The sequence below is a fragment of the Lingula anatina genome, chromosome 3 (genome assembly GCF_051362555.1).
Source record: "Lingula anatina isolate TDL-2025a chromosome 3, LinAna3.0, whole genome shotgun sequence".
In the NCBI taxonomy this organism is placed as follows: domain Eukaryota; kingdom Metazoa; phylum Brachiopoda; class Lingulata; order Lingulida; family Lingulidae; genus Lingula; species Lingula anatina.
Window position 1 is genome coordinate 8184106 of NC_141769.1, and position 26684 is coordinate 8210789.

General features: G+C 38.8%; 1 protein-coding gene across 5 annotated transcripts; it reads right to left on the reverse strand.

The window, feature by feature from the left end:
• Window positions 1-5722: 5722 nt before the first annotated feature.
• On the reverse strand, window positions 5723-26412 carry LOC106151575 (uncharacterized). 5 transcript variants are annotated; one of them, XM_013524912.3, is made up of 7 exons: window positions 26194-26412; window positions 9959-10115; window positions 9492-9651; window positions 8705-8843; window positions 8038-8093; window positions 7716-7781; window positions 5723-7417 (listed from the first exon to the last, which is right to left on the reverse strand). In XM_013524912.3, exons 1-7 carry the CDS (start codon window positions 26207-26209, stop codon window positions 7280-7282), a joined length of 732 nt encoding a protein of 243 aa, XP_013380366.1. In that variant the 5' UTR covers window positions 26210-26412; the 3' UTR covers window positions 5723-7279. The 5 variants fall into 5 exon arrangements, with proteins under 5 accessions (XP_013380366.1, XP_013380367.1, XP_086864674.1 ...); XM_013524913.3 differs by lacking the exon at window positions 26194-26412 and adding an exon at window positions 23226-23999; XM_087008548.1 differs by lacking the exon at window positions 26194-26412 and adding an exon at window positions 17271-17418.
• Between the last annotated feature and the right edge of the window lie 272 nt (window positions 26413-26684).

A 26684-nucleotide genomic window follows, 5' to 3' on the forward strand; every position in this document is an offset into this window, starting at 1 on the left:
CAGCGGAGGATGAGGCACCTGCTCCAGCAGAGGACGAGGCACCTGCTGACGCCGTGTTTGATGTAGAGCTTTGTGAGTTTGCAGAATGCAGAACTAAAAGGAAAAAAAGACAATGGTTCATGTGTGAAGATAAGGCTGTTGAAGCCCTGAAAATGAGATTCTCATTTTAATAATGTCCCTTTCGATAACATCGTGAAAACAGTCGTTAAGTCTTAAGCAAGTAGATACCTAACTTGTCTTTTTAAATTTGCGTGCTACTGCATATTTTAAGTATTTATAATATTTCGACGTTACCAAGTAAATTCTACATCTAGCGCTTTCTGCTTTAGGTATATCTGTCGCACCAGATAACTTTTAAGACTGTGTAGACTTCAAGTAGCTTTTAAACCCACTAGGCTACTACACACAAACGTACACCTAACTTTAATCAATTAACTATTTAACTTAAAAAGAATAAAATAAAAATGTAACTTACCGAAAGCAACAATAAGTAAGTTAATAAGCAATGTAAACTTCATTTTTCTTTCGTATAAGTCTTAATTAAGTAACGTGATAATACAGTTCCTCTGGTCTCGTAAGATCCCTCTGCTAAAATGTACGTGCGGTTCCTTTTTTAAGTTATAAGTTCCACGTTTTCTTAGGATTCTGTGTCTCAAAGATGACAACGATTACGAAGCGAGATTGCAAATGTTGTATAGCTCGTTCAGTGACTGGCGTGTGCTTTTATGGCGAGCAATATGTTTATTTAGTTACCTCATGTTGCATCTTGGAGACTCCATGGCTACTTTTTTAGTGGCGACAACTTCGAAATTTTGAATCATCCTCTTTCGGGGCCATACTAGCAAAATGCAGCGTCCCCTATCATGCATACGTTTTTCCTATGCGCACGCTTTATATGCTTTGTATTCAGTGCGGCCATTGCGGAGTATAACGGCCATTTCGAGATTACGTAATGCTTACTGTGGCAGGCGAAATGAGGCGTAGTTCTGTTATGATTATATTTGGATGTTGGTAGGGAAGGGGTAAAACTCTGCCAAGCAAGTATCTTATATGTATCCCTAAAATAGGAATCACTTTGACTTAAGTTTACCATAAAAATAAATTAATTAATTAATTAAAAAATAAAATAAAAAAAAGAGAGAGAGAAGTTCCTTTTATCAGTAAACGCAACTGTTTTTTCCTCAGGGGCGGGTGACTAGGTTTTCAACTTTTAGCAGTTTACTCTCAGTACATCCTGTTTCAGAGAAAAGAAAAAGCTGGGCTCTCAGCGCCTTAACTCAGGACCAGGTTACCGGCTGCAATAAGAGTAGAAAAATGATATTAATATATTGACATGATTTTACAACTGTCTTTTTAAGTCATGTCCTGACAAAGCTCGTCATTACAAATATTGTGTCAAGCAATAAAAGTCGAATTATTGGTGCGAAATACTCCATTTAATCGGAATTTTTGTACATTCCCCTTAATACCGAACCCTTAATCCCGTCTTCACTTTTTCATGAGTTGCAAAATCTTGAGTTCTCTGGATCAATATTAAATTTTGTTATGGTCAATTGAATATTATTGACATCTGTATTTTAGTCTGGATTTCCAATGTTTGTTCTTTTCTTTTCTTTTCGTATGTGCAACTAAATCAGTGTTGCAAAACAAACACTAGTCAACAGATGCGCAGCAATCTTAAATCAATATCATTTTCATATTCCAAACTTTCCCCCAATAGGTCCTTAAGATGAAGGCTGTTTTTAACAACAGCGTGTGAAGAAAAACGTTTGTTTTTATCTTTATCGTTCTTATTTTTCATCGTAAAATAACTTATGGAATTTTTATAGAAAGTTTGGCATAAAACAAATCGTAGTCATCAAGTAGTTTAACTTTTTGTCATTTATATAATATTAGTCTCAATTTAGAATCTAGCCTTCTCATCAAGTTTGTAAAAGTGAACAAGCATCGTAAACTAAAGAATGTAATTACTTTCTTGTCACTCATTGTTAATTTGTCAGATTTGCTTCAGCTTCATAGGGGGTAAGGGGAACTTTCGAAAAGTTTCGCGGTGGCCAGCAGACTTTGATTCCCGATCACCCTCACTTAACACTTTGTCCACTCTTCTGTCGGTCTGCACTGAATAAACCTATTATATCCAATGTGAGTGAATAAAGTGATTCAGACGGTGTTGTGAATGAAAACGGAGAAAGGGTCAACCATTCTGTAATAAAGTGCACACGGCAAGGTTTACCGCACGGCTTGTGTATAATGTGAATAGATTTTCGGTATTATATAGGCTAAGTGGTGTTCTGGCCACGCCCTATGTTTATCTAATACATTTTATAACTTCAAAGTATAACTTGAAGATTGTCCTGAATTATAACTATTTCTAGAAAATATGGCTGAGATTCGAATGCATTTTAAAGGTTAATGTTGCTGAAAACATGGATAAACTCAGAGCACGAATATACCCAGTACTGCCACAGAAAGTCGTTACTCTAAAGCGTAAAATATCCATTTGGGTATAATATCGTTTTTATTAAAGCCCTAGACCCAATTCTCATACCTACATAGATCTAGCAGGATCGACCCATCTCCGAGGGAATTCTCGCTAAATTGCACTCGGCTTAAGCGGCTCTGATGTCTAGACTTAAACATATAGCGATAATGTACTTAAACTATCACTAAAGAATATATATACCAACATTTTTGAAACAGTCATGCTTGTTCTTTCTAGAATCTCTAACTCCTTTTACTATTTTACGTTTAATTTACGACATTTGCTGCACTTTTTACATTACTTATTCTTTGTGTAAACAGCAATGACAAGAATGTTAAACGCGGTTTTAAGAGATTGAATTACTAGCATTTAAATGAATAGAATGATCATTATTCAAGAATCTTAATTTATCTAGTAGGTATATGTAATACGAGTAACCTGTGTTTGTTAAGTATTACTAAGTAAATATATATAGGATTATATTTAACATCTGTAAAGTAGATCTTCAGAGATGCATCAGCAATAATACTTATACATAGGATAATATTTAACATCTGCACAGTAGATCTTCAGAGATGCATCAGCAATAATACTTATATCTTCCTTATAATCTATACGGTGAATTGACATGAATCCTTGAAGTATTACTAATGACGGATTCTTATGGGTAACTGTTGGATGGTACACCCCTGTACCCCTGTGAGCAAACTGAAGTTAATTCATCAAACACATAGTAGACGGGAATTCAAGTAAAGCAAACTATTTAAATGGGATGTTGAAAGACGCAGAAAGAGGAAAGTGCTTCTCTGACACACGACACTCGAAATAGGGGTGTGTTGCAGTTAGGGTCACTTAAGCATCATATTTAGACTTTTTTTAAAAACCAACACAATTCTGTCTGGGATATATTGGATCGAAAATATCCAAACGTATCGGACTTTAAATTCTATTAAATAAAAAAAGTCTTAATTTAGTTGAATGAAATTGTCTCCTGTGCTACTTAATGGTCAGCCTCTGCCATATATAAGTTTAGAATTTAATAACAATTAAGTACATTTGTTCGGAGACAATAACAATTTAAATCATATAGAAACCATACAGTCGTCATATCAGAAACCTCAACATGTATCAAGTACACAATTGCCTTCGGATGTTTATTTTGCGTTGCCATGGCGACTATTATTCATACCTGAAGTACGTAATGATTGGAACGGGCACTGGACATTATATAGTAGGTCCTTTCATAACACAGTGGTCAAGTTAGGTGTGTTTAATATATCGTGTGCTATAATAACATTGACGGTAGGGTCCACTTGATTCGGGTCCACAAGAATGTACACATGTATCGGTGCAATGTACTCCCTGCATCATTAAGGATGGGCATCGAATTCGGAAGAATATTCATCGATTTATTGCACATCGCTTAGAAAATTCTATCAGTAAACGAAATTGTTTATCCTAAATAGCTTCGCATTCATGGGATCGCATTCGTTTGATAATCTTTATCATATCTGATAAAATTTGGTATTCTATCTTGTATTTTTGCTTAATGTTTCTGGAACTAGCCACGCAAATGTGATGAATAAAACTTGATTTCTCCATGACTTGTAGGGTCTACGCCAAATCTGATATCAGAGCAAATTTGAATAATTGAGCAATTTTTATCTGCGTAAATTTGATAGGTATTGAAATTATTTATGCATGTTTACTATTGTCTATAATAAAGAAAAATAATTATGTTTTGACATAATTTAAGACTTGTCATTAGAAATATTTAGAAGAATTCTTTTTCATGATAAAGGGCCTAGCAAACAGTGCTTTAATAGTTAACAACATTGGTGCGTCTAACTCAATTTAATCAATTATTTTATTTTCGTTGCATTTTTTATACTTTCCTTGATACTGTAACCTTAATAACAACTTTATTTTCGTCGTAAATTTCAAAATAGCGAGTTTTCTGGATCGCTATTATATTTTGTTTTGATGGATCAAAATACCATTGCCTCTCTTAATTTCCAATTTCGATGTTCTTTTTACAGCTGAGCTATCACCGCCAAATGACTCGAAATATGGAAACAAACAATACGTGGTCATTATTTATCTATACATTTTCGTCTTTGTCGTTTTGATAAACTTTTCATCAACCCCCGTAAGTGTCAACACGTACTATTTAAGGATATAGTTATTTTCCTCTTGCTCATTTTTTGCCAAGTGGGCCCCAGATCTCATCGTTAACATTACAGCTGTTTTTGTACATGCATGTGCTTCAGTCGGGCCAGTAACTGACAGTTTTTCAGAAATTGCACCGGCCCAGCCCAATTTCTACTGGCATCGGCAGTCGGGCCAGTTGCTAAAGTTGCAAACTGATAGTATTGCCCGACATACATTATACATAGTGACTTCATTCTTCAAAGTGATACACAGTATGGGTTGAAACTGTTTATGTGTCACTATGGACATTATGGAATCACAAACTAATTTTATTACTTCTTATGTAAGCCCATATATAAAAGAAAACCAAACCTTTATTGTAATACAATGTAATTCCGGTGACAATGCCCGACATCTGCACGTAAGCTAAATTCTTGACTACAAAAATAAACTTCGGCAAATATATATTATAAGTATTCAAAAGCTCCAACTGGACGTGAAAATGCTCTTAGTTTGCTTGGTCAGCGGCCCTGAAACAACTTGGTCAACACGTGGAATTTGCACAACGTGGACTTGGCTTGACCGCAATTCAAACCACAGCTTAACAGTGGATGTTAACTGGTTGAAAAACATTAGTAGCGTTCAAGGCTACTTTTATCTTACTTTTAACCGAAATTCCTGTATTGAAATTTTTCAGAAATGCCTGATATAATTATAATCAGTCTGTTACTATATTAAGCATTATTCCTGATCTTACAGTAGCGGAAGAATTAGGAAGGGCCTACAGTCAATAATAATAAAATTAATTGATAAAATTTTTACTGCCAGTGTGACAGGAATGGTAGTCCTAGGAATAAAAGTCCGGGGTTCCAAATGATTAGTTTAGGTTAGGGTTAGTCGGAGCTTTGGGGTTAGTATATGGGACAAATGTCACCCGTATTCAAAGTAATGGGAAACGGACTACGATGAAGGGTGGACTCTCTGTAACACGGACCTTCAGTTTCGTTAAACTGGTGCTTTCGCAAAGACTAATTGCAAACACTTAAATACATCTTAATTACAAAAGTTAAAAATAAAACTTAAAACATGTCAGCTTTACACATTAATATCAAAAACACTTTATTAATCAGTATGTGTATACTTACACGTGCTGTGCTAAAACTACAATTAAAATTGAACATTCAGCTTGTATAAAGTCCATTACATGTACGTAAAGCCTAGTACTGAGACAATCTTGAACAATGTGTTGCTCCTAACATACATGTAGTTCTTAAATATTGCTTTTCTCCACCGTTACACAGCGAATAAACTTCCAGTGAAAAAATTACCACCCACGTTGAAAAGCTAGTTATCTTATAAAATCATTTACTGGAAGTGGAGATTCTACCTTTTTCGAGTGATTACAATTCATGCCAGAAATGTACGCATTGTTGCACAATGGAAAGATAAAGCCCAACGGCTTATCTTTCAGAAAACACCCAGAAAAGGTTTTAACCAATGTCCTCACTAACAAGGTAATATTCTCCGCCCGTAAACAACAAAACAAAAACAAACTATATATTTGTATTTATATGTAAGACTGATGAAGAGTAAGTTTGCAGCACATTCGATGTTAACTTTGCATGTGTAGCCAAGTGTTGTTCAGTAATTTCAATGAATTTTTTTCTAATTTACAAAAATCCTTGCTCGCACCGAATTCCAATCCCTCGTAAACGCATCGAATCCTAAATCCAGTGAACGGCTGCATAACGATATTCTTATTGCAGGGCTTTGTTGATGGGCCGGGGGGTGGGGGTGGGGGGGGTAGGGCAGGGCACAGGAGACTTTTCTGTGTCGCCCGGTACGTTTCCATCAAAAAGAGCATTTTAAGACAAGCAATGGAGTAGAGGGAGGGGGGGGGGGGGGTAGAGATCAGCCTTCGAAATTGATTCAAAATTTCTGCCAATTGTGCAATCTCTCTATGTTTAGCTACCCGTAGCACAGGGAGCGTTAACTGGCGTTTTACTTCTATTGTCTTTTTCCTGGGTGGATCGTTTTGCTGTCGACTTAGCTGCACTTGTAGCGATTTATACGTCGTCACAGAATTCAAAACATAGCTTTATAGCTGACGACCAGCAATCATGCTATATGATAATAATAAAAAACAGTAGGATCCTGTTGTTCTCACGTTGCATCACTGTAGCTCGCAAACGCATTCCCCTTTATGTATCACGTTTACGATCATGTCCAACTTTTCTTAATGTCTGTGCATTTCGTCTACTGTCATCAGTGCCTGTTCCATCACTGAATATAATCTACACCTTAGACAAAACGTGTCCTTTCAAACCTCGTGAGTATTGTTATACAGGTGAATTGCAGCTAGATTTAAATAGCATTTAAGAAAACCATATACGGGTTGTACACTTCTTACGCATTCATTTACTTGGAATAATTTTACCGAGACGACAGGACTCAAATAAGGCTTAACCACTGTTGTGATAACCTTCGCATAGGTTAACGATGAACTCCAAGTAAACCACGTCAACAACGTCAAATTTGGCACTAATTTTTGCCGGTGTTTATTATAACCTCCGGGCTACGTGTGTTGTCCTGCGTTCACGTGCGTACTGTACATTGTATCATAGTATTCTGCCTTCAGAGAGAAGTTCACATTTTAGTTTCAAGTAATGAGTTTCTGGACACGCGAACATCGTCTACGTCGTTGTGATTGTAGGCATTATACGTAGCGAATACCGTCTCTTTTAAATGCTTATAGTTAGCACCAATTGCAATGAGGAAGTGGACCTGAAAATAAGTACAATGTGTTAAGTGTGTTTTTGTCACAACTATCGCAATCCGTGTCCAATGCCTCGCTATCGCACTTGTCTAGAATGATTCTACTGTGGTTATTTACTAACGCAAATACATTATAAATGGAGTCACTTAAAAAAGTTTTGATACAACACCTATATAAAAGATTCTCAAAAACGCACTGTTATGAGATGCAAAAAAGCAACTCGTGTACATTGGATTCAATGTGACAAAAAGTTCGTTTCACGTTCACGGTAAGAAAATATTAAAATAAAATCCATAGAGTACTTACCATACTAATGGCCACGAGGACGGCAGACACAAAAGTTGCTCCAAAACATATCAAGTTTTCTTTTCCCTAAAAAATCAAAGTTCGCATTATGTATAAAGAATCACATTCATTTGATGTTTCCCTATGCTGGTTTTCAATTCTATCAGGACATATTAACTGCGAGTACCAAACGACTTTCATGTATTAATTCTGTGCTATGACGGTATTAAGCCATTCAGCACAAGGCATCGACACCGCTCTGAATCTAAGCACATATTATTTTTAACATCATTTACAGAGTGGACAACATCACACAGATGACGTCACACATTACATCACATACCTGAGTCCAAAATAAGTACAACCTATCGTCACATATGGGTTCTTTATTTGGGAAGCCTGAAAAAGAAAGATATCTTGAAGGAAACGGATGGCTGTTAAAAGTGGTATAGAGGGCCTAACGATGACGTACTGAGTACTTAGTACGAACACCAATAACAAAAACTATAAACTTTTTTGATTCACTGTACAGGTAAATACGATAATTACGTGAAAACGCATGTGTTGAGAGCCAATAATAAAAACTAATTGCTCAAATGCTGCGAAATATGCACCACTTCATTGATTTTTTCTGACAAGACCTGCTGGTATATGATAATACGGCTGATTTCCAGATATAAGAGCACTACAACACATCTTTGCCAACTGCCTGCATGGATGGTCGTTAAGTGCACTGTAGGGCAAAGTCAATATCTATATGATATCCGTTTGCAGAGGCAAGGATGCTTCAGTCCGTGATATCTACCAGGTACATCAGGAGTATCAACTTTACATATCCGTCATTATTAATAATAATCTTCACGAGGACATACAGCAGATGAAAAAGAACGCCCCAATGGTCTTCCCAAGTATTTTACTGTATTCTTTGCTTACTCTACCTGTAATCACGCGATAAACAACAAATATCCGCGGTCACTCTATAACATAACTGTAGAAACTCTGCAACATACCGTAATTTTGCAAATTAATACACTCCACTGCATACTCCTCATACAGTATCCGCAGTAATATTAGTAGGAAGAGAGGCAATGTCAACGCACAGCAGATCAACAGCCAGACCACGTGAAAAGTGTAGGCGAAGATTAAACACTGAAATTAAATATGTATAATATCTACATGCATATTGTTGTACTGGTCATAACAATAATAATATATGTAAAACATTGAACTCAGAAATCGTTGAATATGGTACATGTACTAGTACCAGGGCAAGCGCCAATAAAGGTGTCAATGAAATGTGAAGATTCTTTTTTATAACCGTTTTGAGATTTGTATGTATAGTATATTCACGATATGAAACAGGTTGGATGTTTCACAATCGCAATCAACTTAGTGTATTCATACAGGTATACTGATAACTTAAAAAGTTTCAGAGAAATCCAACTAGCGGTATAATGCGTACGTGTACCAGGGGAAACGTTCATTTCAAAATTATATTTATACATCGATTACGGTAGGCAGAATATAACCCACGAAATCGACAGATTGTCCAGAAAACCGTCCACATAAAAAATATGCCTTAATTCTGAAGCTTGCACTCTTGTACACTGATACAAAGTCCTATCGATCTGACTAGCAATTCGAAGGTTGAAAAACATTTTACACTCTCTCTCTCGGAGTTTTTCCTCTTCATTTCCTAAGTTTGTGTGTGAGTGTGTGTGTGTGTGTGTGTAAGCAACAAGTAATTTCAGTTCAAACACTACCTAATAATATCGCCTGTTTCACTTAAACACTTACCACGATGTTCAGCGATCGTCCAAACGCATTTTTCTTAGTGGTGCTAAATACATGTCTGCTGTTTTTTCCAGACGACAACGAGGCTACGACGAGGAGAAAGGTTCCCACCACGACCACAGATACACAGATCCCTATGGTAACGTCCTCCATCATATACATCCTGTATGGTGAAAATAAGTAAAGTTGACTGTACTCCTCCAATTGCCAATAGTTAAATTTTTACAATGCCAATCGAGAGGCAATACATTTTAAAACTCATATGAAACTTTTATTAAAATAACAACTGAAAACGGCAAATGCAATGTACAAATATTAATACTTAATAAACTGTCAATACTAGTCGAACACATTTAATTTGAGAAGAAAACAGAATGAAAGGTTTCGATCGACATTCACAGATGTAAAAGGTCAGGGATAAAGATATAACAGAAAAGATTTAATAATGACATAAATATATTACAACTGACCAGTCTGGGTCGGCTAACATCTCCCTGAGTCTGCGCACCCCAATAATCATGGAGGCGGTGAAGCCCCCTATCCCTACCAGCATAATAATCCATGCTATCAGAGACGCACACGGTACACTCGCCATACAGGCCAAGCAGCCGCGGTCCTGCTCCGATCCTGAAAAGAAATAATCAGTGAAATAATGGAGAGATACTTACTACTACATGTACATTAATATGGATTCATGTATTTTACTTAGGGAGGCACAAGGAAAATTTGCCTTTTTTGGATATATAAAATGCTTGGGGGGGGGGGTAAATATGTGGCACATGTATGGTATTGGGAAGAAGGGGGGCGTTTAAACTAATAGGTAGAGAGCAATCACCCTTGCCCTCCCTAAGACTTGCCACTTATTAACCATAAGACATAAACTCATAGGCTGTAGACGCACTCATACACAATATATCAATTACTATGCTGGTCAACCTGCTTCAATTTTGAAAAACCTATCCAATTTTAGAACAGATAGACCTCATTTCCACAGATTTTAGCTCAATCTATCCCTTTGGGAGTCTCACTAGATTACTGTCAGCTTAGCCGGCTTAAGCGTCTGTCCCGCCTACTAAAAACTGTAAGGGGGTAATTAACTATGGTGCGCGCTCGGCTGACTGCAATTTAGCGTGAACCCCCAGGGAGTTAGGTCGATCTAAATCTTAATCTCTGGATCGATCTAAATCTCTGGAAATGCACCTTTAGACATCTTCAAATCTTGAATGACAATAACTCTATTGTAATAGACTTGCACCAACTGCTCGCCTTAACTGTGGGATACTGGTACCCTCTACCAGGGCGAGTGATAGATTTTTTACAGATATTCACAGATATGTCTCTAGCTAGATAGATGGTCATTTAGGGCTCAACTGTAGGATACTGGTACATATCAAAATGAGCATTTTGCTGTGAGTACAGCGGCGCAATCCAAGAAAAACACCCTTGTATCCCAGCAAGAATCACTTACTCTCTTTACAAAGAAACATGTCCTAAGTCCTGCATGACTGTGAAAATCCCTGTAAAATTCATTTTTGTTGTAACTGCGCTCAAAATAAGGATCATTCTAATATAAGCAACTTCAGGTTTCCCACACAGTAACACGTCTAATCTCCTTTTATATCAGTGAGAATCACTGAAAAATTAATATTTTACTTCGATTTCTCAAACAAAAACACCTACGATCTTAGTTACTGTTCTTTTTTTCTCCCTTGCGACATTAAACATGGCAATGTATCCAAATATTTTCATTGGCTACTTATACTGTTTATCTTTAACGTTTCAACAACACTGTAATGTGATATAACAGTTTTTAACTTACGTTTTCCTCAAGAAAAAAATTCGCTAGCGATACAAAATACAAATACCATCTAGCAGAATATGTAACAAACTAGCACATGCATCATCACACTATACTATATAGCCTATACTTACTCATGGTTTTGCCATATATCTCCCATATATAGTCTTACAATCCCTTAAATAATTTTCTCTTCCCTCAGCTTCGATTGTAACAGAAAACGTCAGACTTGATTCATAATTTTGCGTGTTTTGAAGGTAATGGTATTCATCAACAGCGTAGCTGTACAAGACAGACATTTAGCACAGCACGACCGATCCAAATGTCAACAGCTGTGCTTCTTAACCTTCCCCAATCAGCTGCACAAAAGCAATGAATTCCGGACTTACATGTAGATAAACAGGGTAAACAGGACGTTGTCATGCGTTCAGTTCACAGTGTTATCGAAACTATGGCTATGCACTACAAGATTTACGTGATCGTAACCTTCAAAGAATCCCAGGCATGTGAGGCGACTGAACAACGAGGGCCTACATACATGTGCAGCACATATCCTGTTATATGAAATACAATATAGAGCGTCGTTTTCAACTCTTCTGAATGTATAGCGTGTTCTGTGATCGTTGGCATCAGTTTCTTTCGATTTTCCAGATGTTGTAGTATTGTTCTACACACGACAAACCTTATACCCCTTAATTTTTGGCATTATATGATATCTTGAAGGCAGGCCATTGATGGTCTTCTGCAATGAACACTTAGCTTATACTCATGAACGTTCTCTATACTTGGACGGTTTGTATCACACAGCAAGGATATCAACAGAACTATTAACTACACGATATCAACATTCGTAATATTTTTGAACGCCATCCCATCGCCACCTTCCTAACAGAAACAAGTCATTGGTTTATCCCTACTTTCTTCATCTATTACACGAACAATAATACAGACTGAAGTGTTTTAGTCATACATTGTACGTGTAAAGATTGTCACAGCAAACTGAATAGCGACATTAAAAGCTATACATACCTACTGTATATCCGTCGATACGTATGCGTCCACCGTCCAAATAGCTTTGTTTATCTAATAATTTACGGGAATCTCAGGAAGACATTTCAGAAATAAATGAGAGGAGGGTAAATGCCACAACTGTCATCGCGGGTACATATTGTTCACAAAAGCCTTGATACAGTTGCCTCGATTTCAGTCAGAGGCTGCCTCTAGGAAAGACGACATAGAGCCGCAACATCTTATAGAAGGAAATCGTTAGTTAGCTGGGGAGTTTAAGAAGAATACTGTTGATTGATTAAGACAGTTGTATATGTCAGTATAATCTCACAGCTATATGTAGCTCTAGGCTATCACCATCTCCGAGGATTGCTTTACAGTAAACAGAATAGTTCCCCATTGTAATCGTGACGCAAATCGAAAGGCAATTACCCGGTAGTGGCCTAACCATGTACATCTACATTTACATGAACATGTATGATGTACGTGTACCAGTACATGTAGATATACCCTATTGCCCGTGCTAGTTCCTAGTCATTACAACATATGGCATAGCTTCAATTCTATTTTAATTGACAGCAGTCATGCACACCAAACCCAGTACTAAATTCTTCTATAGTTAATATTTTGTACTGATGTGTATGCATATAAACCTGAAGTACCCTTGTGGTAATCTCGCTGCAAGATCACGACCAACAGCTAGCGAAACCTGGGAAATTAACAACAGAGGTTTAATCACCCTTCGGTTTCCTTTCGTCTATTTCAATCAATAGCAATTTGTGCAAATTGGACGGGGATCTAGATAATACAGTAACAAGACTGGTATAATACGGCATCAATCATTTTCAACCGAACATAATAACCGAGTATTGTACTCCGTGGCCTGAAGCATTTAGAATCTGAACTCCGGCTTGCTTAAAGCATTGGAATTGTGTTAAACTCCCAGAAAAAATCATGAATCTCTGAGAAGCACCCTGAGATTATGAGACTGTTACCCAGCCTGTTTTATACTGAGTATGAGAGTACGAACGGCTAGTCTGCATTGTATATTCAATATACGTTATTTGTACTTGTATTTGTACTTCTTTATCGAGAACACTTCTTACAAAACGTGTGCCAAGCTACAGAGGTGACTCTCTAATGGACTCTCTTTCTCAGGGTGATCTCCATGGAATTCTTGAGAAGACATCAAGAAACACTGTTTTTCACTATTCCCTCGTCACTTGTGATTAATAACCACAGAGATTGACGTCTAAGACCGATAGTGAAAGCCATCAAGACCGCATTGTTTAACCAAGAATGTTCATTGGTCATAACGATAAGTTGTCAAGTCCGAATGAAATATCCAGCAATAGGCCACCACGTGTCAAAATATATGCCCCCCGGAATGTTTTAACAACTGCTTTTCACAGAACAGACCCAAAATGATTGTTTCTGAAATATTGTAAAGCACAGAGATTTGAAGTAGTTCTTGTCTATTTGTTAAACTCACTTGAACTTCCAATGTTCTTTCGCTATTAACTATCCATAACAAGTATTTGCTTATAACATTTTTAGCTTCAAAGTCAAGGTGATTCCTTATTATTTGCGTTCTTAGAATCGGTTTCCAATGCCAAACTGTTTCTCAACAGTTCACGTTAGGAGAGGCACGTACAGAGAATGGAAACCACGCTGGTTCAAACGTGGTTAAAATGTCGACGATAATCAACACATATGTAGGACGCAGGTCAAGTTAAGCCTTACTGTTTTAATAAACAGCGTTCTGCTTGGAGGGAACCGTGTGCTCGTTTTTTTTCTTTGCGGCGCGTGCGGCTTCTAAGGCCTACTTCAGAACCCAATTTGCGAGTCCAATTTTCCTCTTTCTTCGGCCTTAAAATAATTCGACGAAATACACATTCCATGGGTTTACCATTGTCCAGTAGGCTATTCTAACGTTTGACGAAAAGGCATGATATACTGTGCATTATCTGAACGACACTGATCACCTGTGGTTGATGAAACTAAAAGCAGATTTCTATATCTGTACTTGTTTGACAGATCTCTCTCTCTCTCTCCCCCCCCTTTCTCTCTTTGGGCTCTCTCTCTCTCTCTCTCTCTCTCTCTCTCTCTCTCTCTGTCTGTGTGTGTGTGTGTGGGAGAGAGAGAAAAAGAGAGAGGGGGAAGAGACTGTACCATGTAGGAGCCTTATCTGTTGCACATTCAATTTCGCTCAAACTAATGTCACCACATACACATGATATCCATTGGCTTGGCCAACTTCCCTTCGAAACCAGGCCGACAACACAAATGACCAGGTACTTCCTTTCTCATGCCTCTAATATAAAACCCTTTTCTCATTCTGATATAATAAATATACACATATGCGATACCAAAATCTGATATTATTAATCCCCCCCCCGATTTGCTAATCAACAGGCCAGGCGGTTCACTACTCATTCCTAGTGTACACACTGCATAAGTCACCTAGCTATCTCTGCCAGCATGGGGGGACAGACCGCGGAGAATAAAATAGGTCGCTTATGAAAAATGTAAGAACTTGGAAGACGATGAGACGATGAGAAGAAGATAACTGCAGTCATTGCAGGAGATTCCGTGGTTTATAACCTTGGCTGGCTAGAGCAGACCGGAAAAACAAGAAGGGACTACGCCCACCGGGATCAGAGAGACCTCTGGACCTTGCCAATGTGCAACGTTTTTTCCCCATGCGTTATACTTAAAAGTTCGGCTTGGTTGATTGGGGTGGGGGTGAACAATGAAAAATATTTACTACAGAAAGAGTTACAATTGTATGTTCTGATAAAATCATGTATAACTGCCTAACGTCATGCACTACTGTGATAGTAGGTTCTTATCCTAAATTTGCAGATTTAAAGCACGCTTATTGATACTAGTTTAACACCCACAAACAGACAAATGTCGTAAACCACACCCTAAGCCCATAGAACATTTCTTTAATAACGAAGGTACTCCTGCCTTGAGACTGGGCCAACATGTACAGTCATGTTTTAACCACCATCTCGACACTTACTTCCGTACTCAACGCTATATGACCTGGGCGATCCCCTTATAGTTGGCACAATGTCAGAGTAATAGAAGCTAGGCGTCGGCTCGTAAGCGTCCAGAGGGGGCAGGGAGGACGTAGATGGAGGCTTGTTCCTCTTCACAACGCGCATTGCCCGTCAGATGGAGCCACACCCTTTCCGCGACTCCGCGAGAAGAGGTGACGCTCCGATTTCAATTAACCAGCGGTGCTCTACCCCGCGTCCTAAAATATCGCATAAACAACACCGTCTCAGGTTTAAATGATCGAAGCGTGTTAAGACAAACGCGACCTCTAACTCGTATATCCGTGCTTCAGTAGTTCTGTTTCTGGAATTAAATTAGGATTCCCTAATCCTGATTCAGTTGCTCTCCCACCGCTGGTAAGTCTTAATTCACAGCACGCACGTACAGCGAGCGCTTCCCCTTGTACTTCCCGTGTTTCAAATCTTCCTGGCCATCATCGGCTATTTCCTCCCTTTTACTTGCAAATGCAGTAAGGTTTTCCAGCCAAACCAATCCATCTCACGCATGGAAAATCAGTCCCTGTTATTGTTGATCTCGGAATATGGCACTATTTGCGGCACGGTATCACTCACCGTTGTGGCTCGCTGACTTGCTGCGGGATGACCTGGGTATGTGAACGATTACTGCCTTGTACAAAGTTCTGAGGTAGAAATGCACCGCCAACTGGTATTGAATCCTGGCGGTAATATAAGTGAATATACATTCCAAGTGTTTAGTGTGGGCGCCTTAAATTTTCTATGCCAGAACAAATGTGTGTTTATAATAGTATATTCCTTTGTATATATACAAAGAGAGAGTACGTGAAATGTCGAAATTAAATAAATAAATAATATAAATTAATAAATATATAAAATTCTAAAGGAGAATAAAATAAAAATGAAGATATATGGAAAATGTAAAAACGAAAAACGAATATATTTATGAAAAAGATAGATAAATAAAAACTGGTACCCAAAGCATTTAAAGCCACCTTACTGACTCCTGTCCCCTAAATTAGTTTTATGAACAATCATTTCTCATAACTTATCCGTGTAGTCCCAAACTTATGAGCATTGAGATAAATCCAAATGACGCTTCTAGATTTTCCCTAGGCTTATCCTAAGTTTATGTTTTACTGTATATATTACACTGAAAAAATAAACGCCACATGAAATTCGTGAAGGTAATTACACTTGTTGGACAAATCTTTATGTTTAGATCCTAAAAGGTATTTCTTTTCGCAAGTCAGATTACTAGTAAAGCATAATGTAAGTATAAAAACACACTCCACAGCGTGTGTTACCTAATTACAGTTGAAAAAATTGCTGACAAAAATAATGTCACCACGCAATGGCATGTGACAGCCACTAACACCCATTAAGGCACGAGAGAGTTGCATGGCGACCAACGGCCGCCTGTAGGCTGATCTTCTTAAATTTAGATACCGATGCGTGAAACGTAATGTACTCTTCCGCCTTCAAAAGTTAAAGCAAAGAGCTAAAAGAATCTTGTGAAAAAGTACAAGAGAACCCTACATGGTTTCGATTAATTGCTGTGACAATGATAAACAGTGCACATTTTTCTGGTCGACTATACTACTAAAACGAATAAATCTTGTAGATAAAAAGTACTCAGGAATTCGCACTATTCTTAAAAAGCAAAAATAGAAAGAAAGAAAACAAGGAAAGAACCGAAGACCCGCTGAAGGCGCTCACACAAATTCTTACCATAAAGATATATTATGCATCTGGCAAAAATCCAGCCTCGTAAACTACGTGCATCTTCAGCGTCTCTCTTACAAACTACAAGTAGATTCTAGCAAACAAGGGCAAGTTACCCTAGAAGTCTCATTGGTAATAAAGTCAAACCTAAAACGTATTAGCTAGTACCGGAATAAATCCAACCCCGCTTTCTGTCATCTATTACTTTACCTGACGTCTTGCTTTGATAGCCTATTTCACTTGAAAGACACACAAAATATTTGAGACCTTGAGGGACAGCAAACTGGCAAGCATACAGTAGCCAGGGCGATTTGACGCGTTTTTGAATGGAAAACAATTGCATTCTGTTTACACAGAACCTAAATGCTGGCCCGCTTCTGGTGTTCAACAGTGAAATATGACCAAAGCCATAACCTTGTGTCTTTAGCAACGTCTATCATTTTACGGAATTCGTGTGATCCTTTTATTTCAAGGCTGGTAACTTCCCATTTGCTGCCTAAATTCAATTTGTTGCGCACCAAGCGCGTACTTTGACCGCTTTAATCGAAGAGGTGTAAACATGCTACAACATGGCCACCAGTTGGTCGCATGTGTTAGCCATAACCCGTACAGACGTGGTACCAAAACACTGCATGGAATGCAACCGTTCCCCTTAAAACAGGTTGCCAGATTAAACAAACTTGGATTAAAACCATACCAAGAACGCTGCAAGAACGCCGTCGGCTGACCAACACACTGTCCGACTATTTTAACCTGGTTGGCCAAGACAGGTGACCGTGTCATTAATAATGGTTAATATATAAATATGTGTCCAAACGCTACGGTATTTGTATTATTTCAACTGCATTGATATTATTTCATATTGCACTGATATTCTAATATTTCGAACTTGTGATACAGAATGGATTTCTATCTATCTATCTATCTATCTATCTATCTATCTATCTACAAAAATTTCTATTCTTAAAATGATAACTAATAATTTTGATGTACATCTATTATATGCAACGTGAACTAAAAAAGCAATGGTCGACAATACTCATAAGTGCACCGCAAATGTCTCGTGTAATACAAGTAAGTAGTTGTCTCACCTTTTTAAAGAAGGCCAGCGACAAAGATAACACTCGTACAAAAATGAATAACCAACTTCAAGTTTCTTTCAATTAATTTTGTCATTTTTGGTGATTTTTTAAGATGTGCTCAAAATGTAAAAGAATACAATGTTACTGTTACTTGCCAGTTAACATAAAAGGTTGGAGGATAAAGTGTCTTGTATTCGGGCCACATAATAAAAATGGTCACACCGGATTGACTGTTTCATAGATTATCACAATGATAGTTCTGGAATGATGACAACCACTGTTTATTATGTAAAAAAACGTGGCTATCAATTACAGTATAACGTACGTCTGTTATCAAAGGTAATCGGTTGCTCGACGTAAGATATTCGAATACGCAAAAGGGTGTAGAGATCTACTTCACATGCGATGCTAATTGAATGTCCAACATCATAAATGCTACACGCAGATTTTTACTTGAAGTGTGCCCACTCGATGCCTTTTCTTTGATAAAAGAATTAATGCCAGCTGTTAGCTATAAAACATACAGGGCGTGGTTCAGATAATCGCGTGGTTCCAAAATATGACATTAATTTCTATACAACATCCCTAAACCTTTAACATCCCCTTCCCATAATGAAAACGTTCAAATTCCAAATGACCTTTACCGTCTAGTAAATGAAAACTGATTATCATATTCATGATAACAGATTTGTTCTAAGTATCAAGCTTAGATCGTTGATGAAGGACTCGGAGAGACAATTGTGACAGTTGAGATACCCAACGCAATGGTTGTGCCGTCAACGTAAATCACGAGGAAAAACACTATTTAGAGATATGGTGGGAATGGCACTATGGCTCTCCCTTGATCTCCCACTGGGTTAACATTTTCAATTAACTCAGTTAAAGGTTATCGTAGCCCTAAATTCCAAATGTAAAATGTCGTCTGTATTTATATACACGGGCTGTACTTGTTGGCAGTGAAAAAATAGATACAGTTTTGCTTGACGAAAATGTTATTTCAGACACACTAAAATGTCAAATTCCGATAGCAACATCACAAGTGCATCGCTAGATAGTCCTTAATCTACAGACAGCGAGTTTTCATTTTTTGTAACTGATACCAATCTAATTATGGGTATGGCATTTTCTCTCTACTGGGACCCTCAGTGTCGCCAACAATATGAATCTATCGATCTGAGAACATTTAGCTGGAGCCAGGGACAAATTAAGTGAATATTGTGTGACCTTTCATTTACATCATGTCCAGTATACACACGCAATATATTTACCCTTTTTTTCACCTGGTATTTTATGTATTTGTTGATTTTGTATAATAAGAATGAAACGCAGCACTCCGAAAATCTGTTCAGACGAGGACTGATTAACACTGGAATAAGGGTTAACTGGCGTTATCAGACGACGACTCAAAGAGAGAGAACCCGCGACACTTTAGATGTTAAATACTTGGTCGTCCTGATGCCGTAAGCAGGCCAGGTTCTGGTCTGGAATATTCCTCGTCTGTAAAGCCGTAAAGATCTCTCGATTAACCCCCAATATTCTTGAATATGACACAAGTATACAATGTGGATCCTCTCTCTCTCTCTCTCTCTCTCTCTCTCTCTGTGTGTGTGTGTGTGTTTATGTGTAAAAATATGCCCTAAAAGAACATACCTTATAAGAGTATCTTCTGGTCCAGTCTTTTTGAATAACTTAAAATGCCAGTCCCACTACCTCAGCACATTTCACACAAGCCGTACAATAATAACCCTGTAACATTTCGGTCCTGTCTTTAAAGAGGTGCTAGTAATTTCTCTAGAACAAGGAATGGCAAACGTAAGAGTAATCTAAGGGAATAAACCTTTCGGTGGCAACCACCACCACAAGAACAAAAGTATGACAAATAAGTTTAAGAAAGTGAATAATAAAAACTACGATAATTTTAAGCAAATAGTAAAACGGGTGCAATTATTGAGATAATTAGCTGAATCGATTTTTGCTTAAGTTTTTTTCAATTTCCGTTCTCTTTTCTTTCCAGGAAGAAACCACAACCAGAAACCGAAAAAAAGCACCCCTGGGACAGAAGTGATGACGCAAAGAGATACAATTGATTCCTTTGAACCCAACCAGTATATATCTCTAAAATACTATATCATAGACACAGGCAACGACAATTCCGTACTCCTACAATTTTACTTGTAAGTAGCATTCGCATATAGACAAAAAGTCTTCACATATCACTATTTCAGTGAACAGCCGAAGCGATGGCGGTGCATTCGTTATAAAGTTTTAAGAAAGGTATTGTGTTCGTTTACAGACTGAGAGCAGAACATAGATATGCTGCCATGGCAACCAGAATTGTTCTAGGAGAGGGTAAGCAAAGTTGATCTGGTTGCTTCAGCAGCTTCCTCCTCCCGATCACGCAAACGCGAAACGATGTTCCAATGTTTAAAAATAAGACACAGACTTAACATAAACTTCCGAGGCTATCCTTAATGGTTAAATCTACAACCCCTTGCCAAAACCAATAGATAAAGAACCATGTAACACTTCACGTGAAGACATTCGCCATTCGGCCATCACCTTAATGGATTAACAGGCACATTAACCTATGAAATGTAATTGTCGGTGGGCAAAGCCACCTGATTCGAGTCTTCTCGGAGTGCTAAATTGTCAATTCTAATCGAATTTGATCGTAACATGGGGAGAATTAACTCTCCTTGACCCTGGGACTAATGGAACTGCTATCCAGATAAGTGCATTAAACAAAATTCACCACTGCATCTAACTGAGCGCCCTGGAAATTGTTTCCACTATACAGACTATACCATGTTCGGTTGTTTATGACATCAGAACAGAAGAGTTTCTACCCAGGCAAAAATTTTTTTAAATCACTTCTGTAGGGAATTTTGCCAATAAAAAAGCAACGGGATGTGTTTAGGTGTGTGTGTGTGTGTGTGTGTGTGTGTGTGAGAGAGAGAGAGAGAGAGAGAGAGAGAGAGAGAGAACGCACAAGCCCGACGCGGGCCGTTTCTGTGCGTGTTTGAGTATGCGTGTGTATTTGTTTGTCCACGCGCATGATACAGAGTTCTGTGTGTGCGTGCGGGCGTGTCTCAACACTGCCAAAATCTCTGATTCGGCTTCAAGATAAAATGTTTATACCCCAACATTTTATTCTTCACAGCAATGGGCTAGCTGTTGCGTTATAACTGTCTCCCTACGCGCAACTTCACTTAATTATTTACTCGTGTGAAACAGCATTCGTCCACCTGAGTAGGGGAAGGTCAATCATCCCACTGTCTGGAGTGCCCCGTGAAGTGCAAACCATGAACCATACGCCGAGATTGCACAGCTCAATTAATATTGGTCACTTACGCCAGTTGTGCACCGGCTGCTAAGGTTAATTGTGCATATAGCGGGAAAATCGGTATAATGACACATTAAACGCATACAGACTGTATTATCGATTGACACAATAAAAAACTTAACCGTTTCAAAGCAAGCAGGGGAGACCCATGTCGCTACTCCAAACCATTATTAGCACTGACACTCTTCAACCCCCATCACCTGAATTAAAAACGCACACGGTAACAAACACGCAAAAAATACATACCACGGGCAGGTTCAGATATAAAAACCACGCGAAATCGCTCCTCTTGACCAAGAATACCATAAAACAGGCTTGACAAACTCGGAGTCAGACAATGCACTGCCCACTGCACATAACGTACTGTACGCTACGGTTTTCGCGTCACAGAATACTGTGGACATGACTACTGTAATGATTAAAAGGCACTGAAATCATCTTGACCGTGTAATGGGATAGCATCACGCAGTCTGTGCCAGAATCCTATACAGAAAGAGCATGTGACACTAAAAGCAATTACGACATGTGGAATGCGACACATTGTGGAAATGAAAAGCGATACATCATTGTCGCGCACCAAATGGCGGTGTGATATACATTTATGTGCCTCGAATATCAGTTATAATTCAGAATCCGTGTGCTGTAGATAGGAAACTAGACTCTTTAGATGTAGGCGGTAACGACTTTCAATTATAAAACTGCGGCCGAATTGCTGGCATCGCTTTTATCAGGCGTTTTTTATCGAGTGAAAAATCTAGTAAGCGATTTAAGATGAAAGAGGTATGAACTTTTGCTTTGATTACAGTAAGTGACTCAGCGGTTGTTAGAGGTTACTCCAGTGGGAATGTTTGTATGTAGGGTCTATGTAAGTGTACGTGCGCGTGTGCATGCCTGTGTGCGTGCTTGCGTCCGTGGTTGATGAAAGAGAGGGGCTTTTGCGAACATTGCTACAAAATGCAATTCACGTCTGACTACTATCATGTATCATTATTCTCACATTTAACATTAAAAATGCATAGACATCGATATGCAGGTTTACGGAAGTAACACAGTGAATGCGCAGTAATACATTATTCACCTGAAGGCTCTTATCTGCATCATACAATAGTCATGGATCTGCGATTTGACCTTGTTAAGGCGGTGCTCTAAACATAACCTATGACGGAGAATATATTTTCTGGATATGATTAACGGGGGATAAATATATGTGTGTGTACCTTATAACAAACCAAACAATCAATACCCGAATGGGCATGCCTGATTTGATAACAGCTCACATATACACAATCATGTATTGCATAAACTTCATAGAATCATACCGAATGCTCAGCAACACTGTGTAGCTTATATATGCAGGTAATTGAGATTTCATCAAGAATTAAAGGAGATCCCGCTTTCGTTATGTTTCATGCTCTAATTAATTGATAGGGACATGGAAGTCGAAACAGATATATTTTACCTTTCTACTAAAACGTTCACCCTGAGTTTCAGGGGTTATTGGAAACCCACCTCTGATAAAAGCATTGCTACAGGCCTAACAAAGGCAGAGGCAGAGTGATAAGAGAGGTACTCCCCCCTCCCCCGTATTGAGGGAAGTATGAAGCAATCTCTGAAGCACTGTATATATAAGCACCCTAAATACCAAAGGGGGAAAGATCACTGTGTCGGTGAAATGTCACCCTGGTCCGCCTGTTGAATTGCTTTCACACGTGCATAATATAATTCAACCGTTCAACTAACCTTCCATTTTTGCTTCCAGTAGCTAAACTGCCCTCAAGTCCAATTAAGATTTTTTTCTCCAATTGTCTTATAACGTGGGAATTGGTCTTGGTCGCTGACTGTCAATTACCAGGCCGCGGGCACTTGTATTAGTGGAGGATGGAAATGGTTTTTGCTTTCTATCCACAATGATTATCTTCATTCGACGAATGGTTCATTTTCCTAGTTCTGTTCGGTTGACACACGTACAGCAGTGAGCTCAAATATATTCCACTGTCTTGTTGTCGTTGTTAGCGTGCGTATATTAGTAATTTCGGGTAAAAGTTAAGGGGAAGGAAGCGGATTGGAGATACTGTGTTATCCCCTGCCTGTTACTCTACGCCGAAAAGAGTCCACAATCCGCTCTCGTATCACGAAATTGACGTCCCTTACATTTACATGTACTATAGATAACTATACAGGTATGTCGAAGTGAATCCTTTTCTGTCGTTGTCGTATTTGGAAAGCGGTTCAATAAATGCACTGTATATAGGTCTACCCTTTTGTGTCTGTTGGAAAAACACGTCTTCAGTTACCCAGTATTCCACAATACCTGTGTCAAGCGAATCAAGGCTGTTATGTTAAACGGTACTCGGCTCACAGACCCGCATATCTCTCTTGTCGCACATCATAAATATGTAACCAGCTGATCAGTTGTGATAAACAGGAATTGCATTTCACCTATAATCAGCTCTTTTGAATTACTGGTCCATGCACGTACATTGTACAAGCGCCTGTCGTTTCCGTCGCTCCGGCTAAATTTGGATTTTAGGCCTGATTGGAGATATCTGCACATTGTTATAAAGAGTTACCTGCGGGTTAAGCACTGTCCTGCACTGGCGATCTCTACGTAATCTATTGTTCAGTCCTCGTAACACTTCGCAACTGTTGAGTATGAATGTATTGGATTGTCTACAGTGTTCAGTAGAGGCGATCAAGGTTATGAATTGAAAAAAACTCAAGTTTGTCAGGTTTGTGGACATTCCGGTGGTGTAAGTGCTTGTGTGTGCGCGCACGTTAGTTTGGCAGGGCGGGTATGAGCACGTGCGCGTGCGCGTGCGCGTGCGCGTGCGTGCGTTTGCGCTCTTATGTGTGTTTGTGCATGTGTGTGTGTGTGTGTGTGTGTGAGAGAGAGAGAGAGAGAGAGAGAGAGAGAGAGAGAGAGCTTTAGCATGAGATACCTAGGAAATCTCGCAGTTCGCGTGAGATAGTGAATCTTTACCCGGGAGTGCTTAATTATCTTATCAGAAGACGGTGCCTCCGCGTTTCTTTGATTTGTGTAGATCGATAATTTTCCCTGAAATAACTCACTCAACATTGAAATAATTCAAGACCTTCGCGTGCATACTTTATGAAAGTGGAGGAATAACGTGATGTATTGACACAAGCTGGTGTATGTTGACCTTATCAAAATATTACGCCTGCCTTTGCAAGTAATCTCTTCAATATTTATAGAATGAAGCGAGGAAGTGCAAGCGCAGTGTACACACAGAAAATAAAAGCTCCCCCCCCTCAGAACCATATACCATGTGCTTTCTGCAGGGAAAAATGGAAAATGCACTCAGAGAACTGTTGCTGGAGCGCACACATCACCAGCCACAATGAAAAACAAACGCGCTTTTCGAGCGATTAGAAATATTGCGTGTAACTGTTCTAACGTTAACGCACCCACCGCACCCGTTCTACTTGAGTAACAAATGAACAATGTTAACAATACCGTAGAATAACTAAGCCATGTTGAACGCATATGGAACAAGAATGTTTATATATACAGAAAGAGGGAAAGAGGAACAACAAAATGTATGCGTAACAGTGATTACAAAATATTACTCGAGAACCTAGTACACTAAATTATTTCAAGGTCCCTAAGTCAGTTGTATTCACCTTCACTGGGAAGAACGCGGGACTATTTTGCGTCCACTACTTAAAGGTACACTCTGTCAAGCGCTTGCTATCCTAACAAGTATGAATGATCTAAAGAAATGACAATATATAATTCAAAGGTGAGAAATTACGTCAGTTAAACCTTGTTGACGATCGACGTGCAACGCTAATTTTAATGCTTGGCCGCCTCCGTAAGCACCCTGGTTTTGAGGGTCTGTTGAAACTATTCCTCTATCAAAAGTAAAAGTTAGTCGCTGGCTATGCTGTGAAGAAAGGAAACTCCACCAGACGTCGGAAAACCAGGGTACCTTCCACGGCTCTAGCCAGAAGACACCAAGCATTTCCCACCACTCGCCACAAATACAATGTCTTCATTGTGCGACCGTTCAAGGAACGCCACTACAGAGTCATGCTATTGCTTAACAATGAACACTTAACTTAGGACAGCCTCCACACACAAAATTTAGCTTATTTAATATTAAGATTTATTACGCACGTAGGGACCCCGGTAGATTAAAACTCTTGTTTGTCATTTGTTAAATAGTTAATCGTGACCCAGTGCTTAGCTGGGTGTTATTAGACTACTGTTCCCATAAGCCCAAATGCCATACTTCGCGCACCTTTACCTACATATATATGTGTGTATATACAGGTAAGTTATCTACCTGCCATTTTGCAACACGTGCGAATAATGTAAACAAGAAGGGAACCGCATCGACCATGACCTGGTGACTCTTCACAAACAGACACACACGCTTCACCTATATAAATATATAACTTACTAAAATATACGCACACACTCGCGATGACAAACACGCACACACGCGCACAACTTATCAATGGGCGGCCTTTCCCGACCCTGACCTCCATAAACAGAGGTGTTAGCAACCTTACTAATTATATAACGTCAAGTTGATTATGGACTACTACACTCACACACATTTCACTATACAAGTGCGCCAACAACGGTTTTTATAAAATTCTCAAACACATGTACGTACTAGTACACATCCGTACTGGCAAACACGGGCATAAAGCGTGCGTTATTTTACATTTTTATACTCACGTCGATTCACGATCATGGTTCTTGAGCTCTGTGAACTCTTTCACCTTCACTTTCTGCCTCTCCAAGCCACTGCCTCCTGATCCGCCCGGCTTAGTGGTATTGTGTGGAGTAAAAGCCCTACAAATCAAACACCTATAAATAGCTAGCGTTAAGTGCACGCTCGCCTAGCTACCCATAAAACGACGTTTTTGTAACTTCTCTAACAACGCACTGCAACGAGGCGCAGTAGATGCATTCTCGCTACTGTTGTACTCTAAGTACATGTATATAGTTCGGGCTCCCTGGTTGAATCTCCGCACGCTTGCAGGAAGTTGCCGACCAGTGATTATTTTCACAAACACCGTTCGTTGTTTGCTAGTTTCGCTCTCTTGAACTCCATCGAAATTATCCAGTAACCCTGCTTTATTGCTGTCTTTGTTGAAATTATTCACTGTGTTTATATGCTCTGTATATAGAACTAATGATATATGTGGATTTTTTGAAGCGTACTT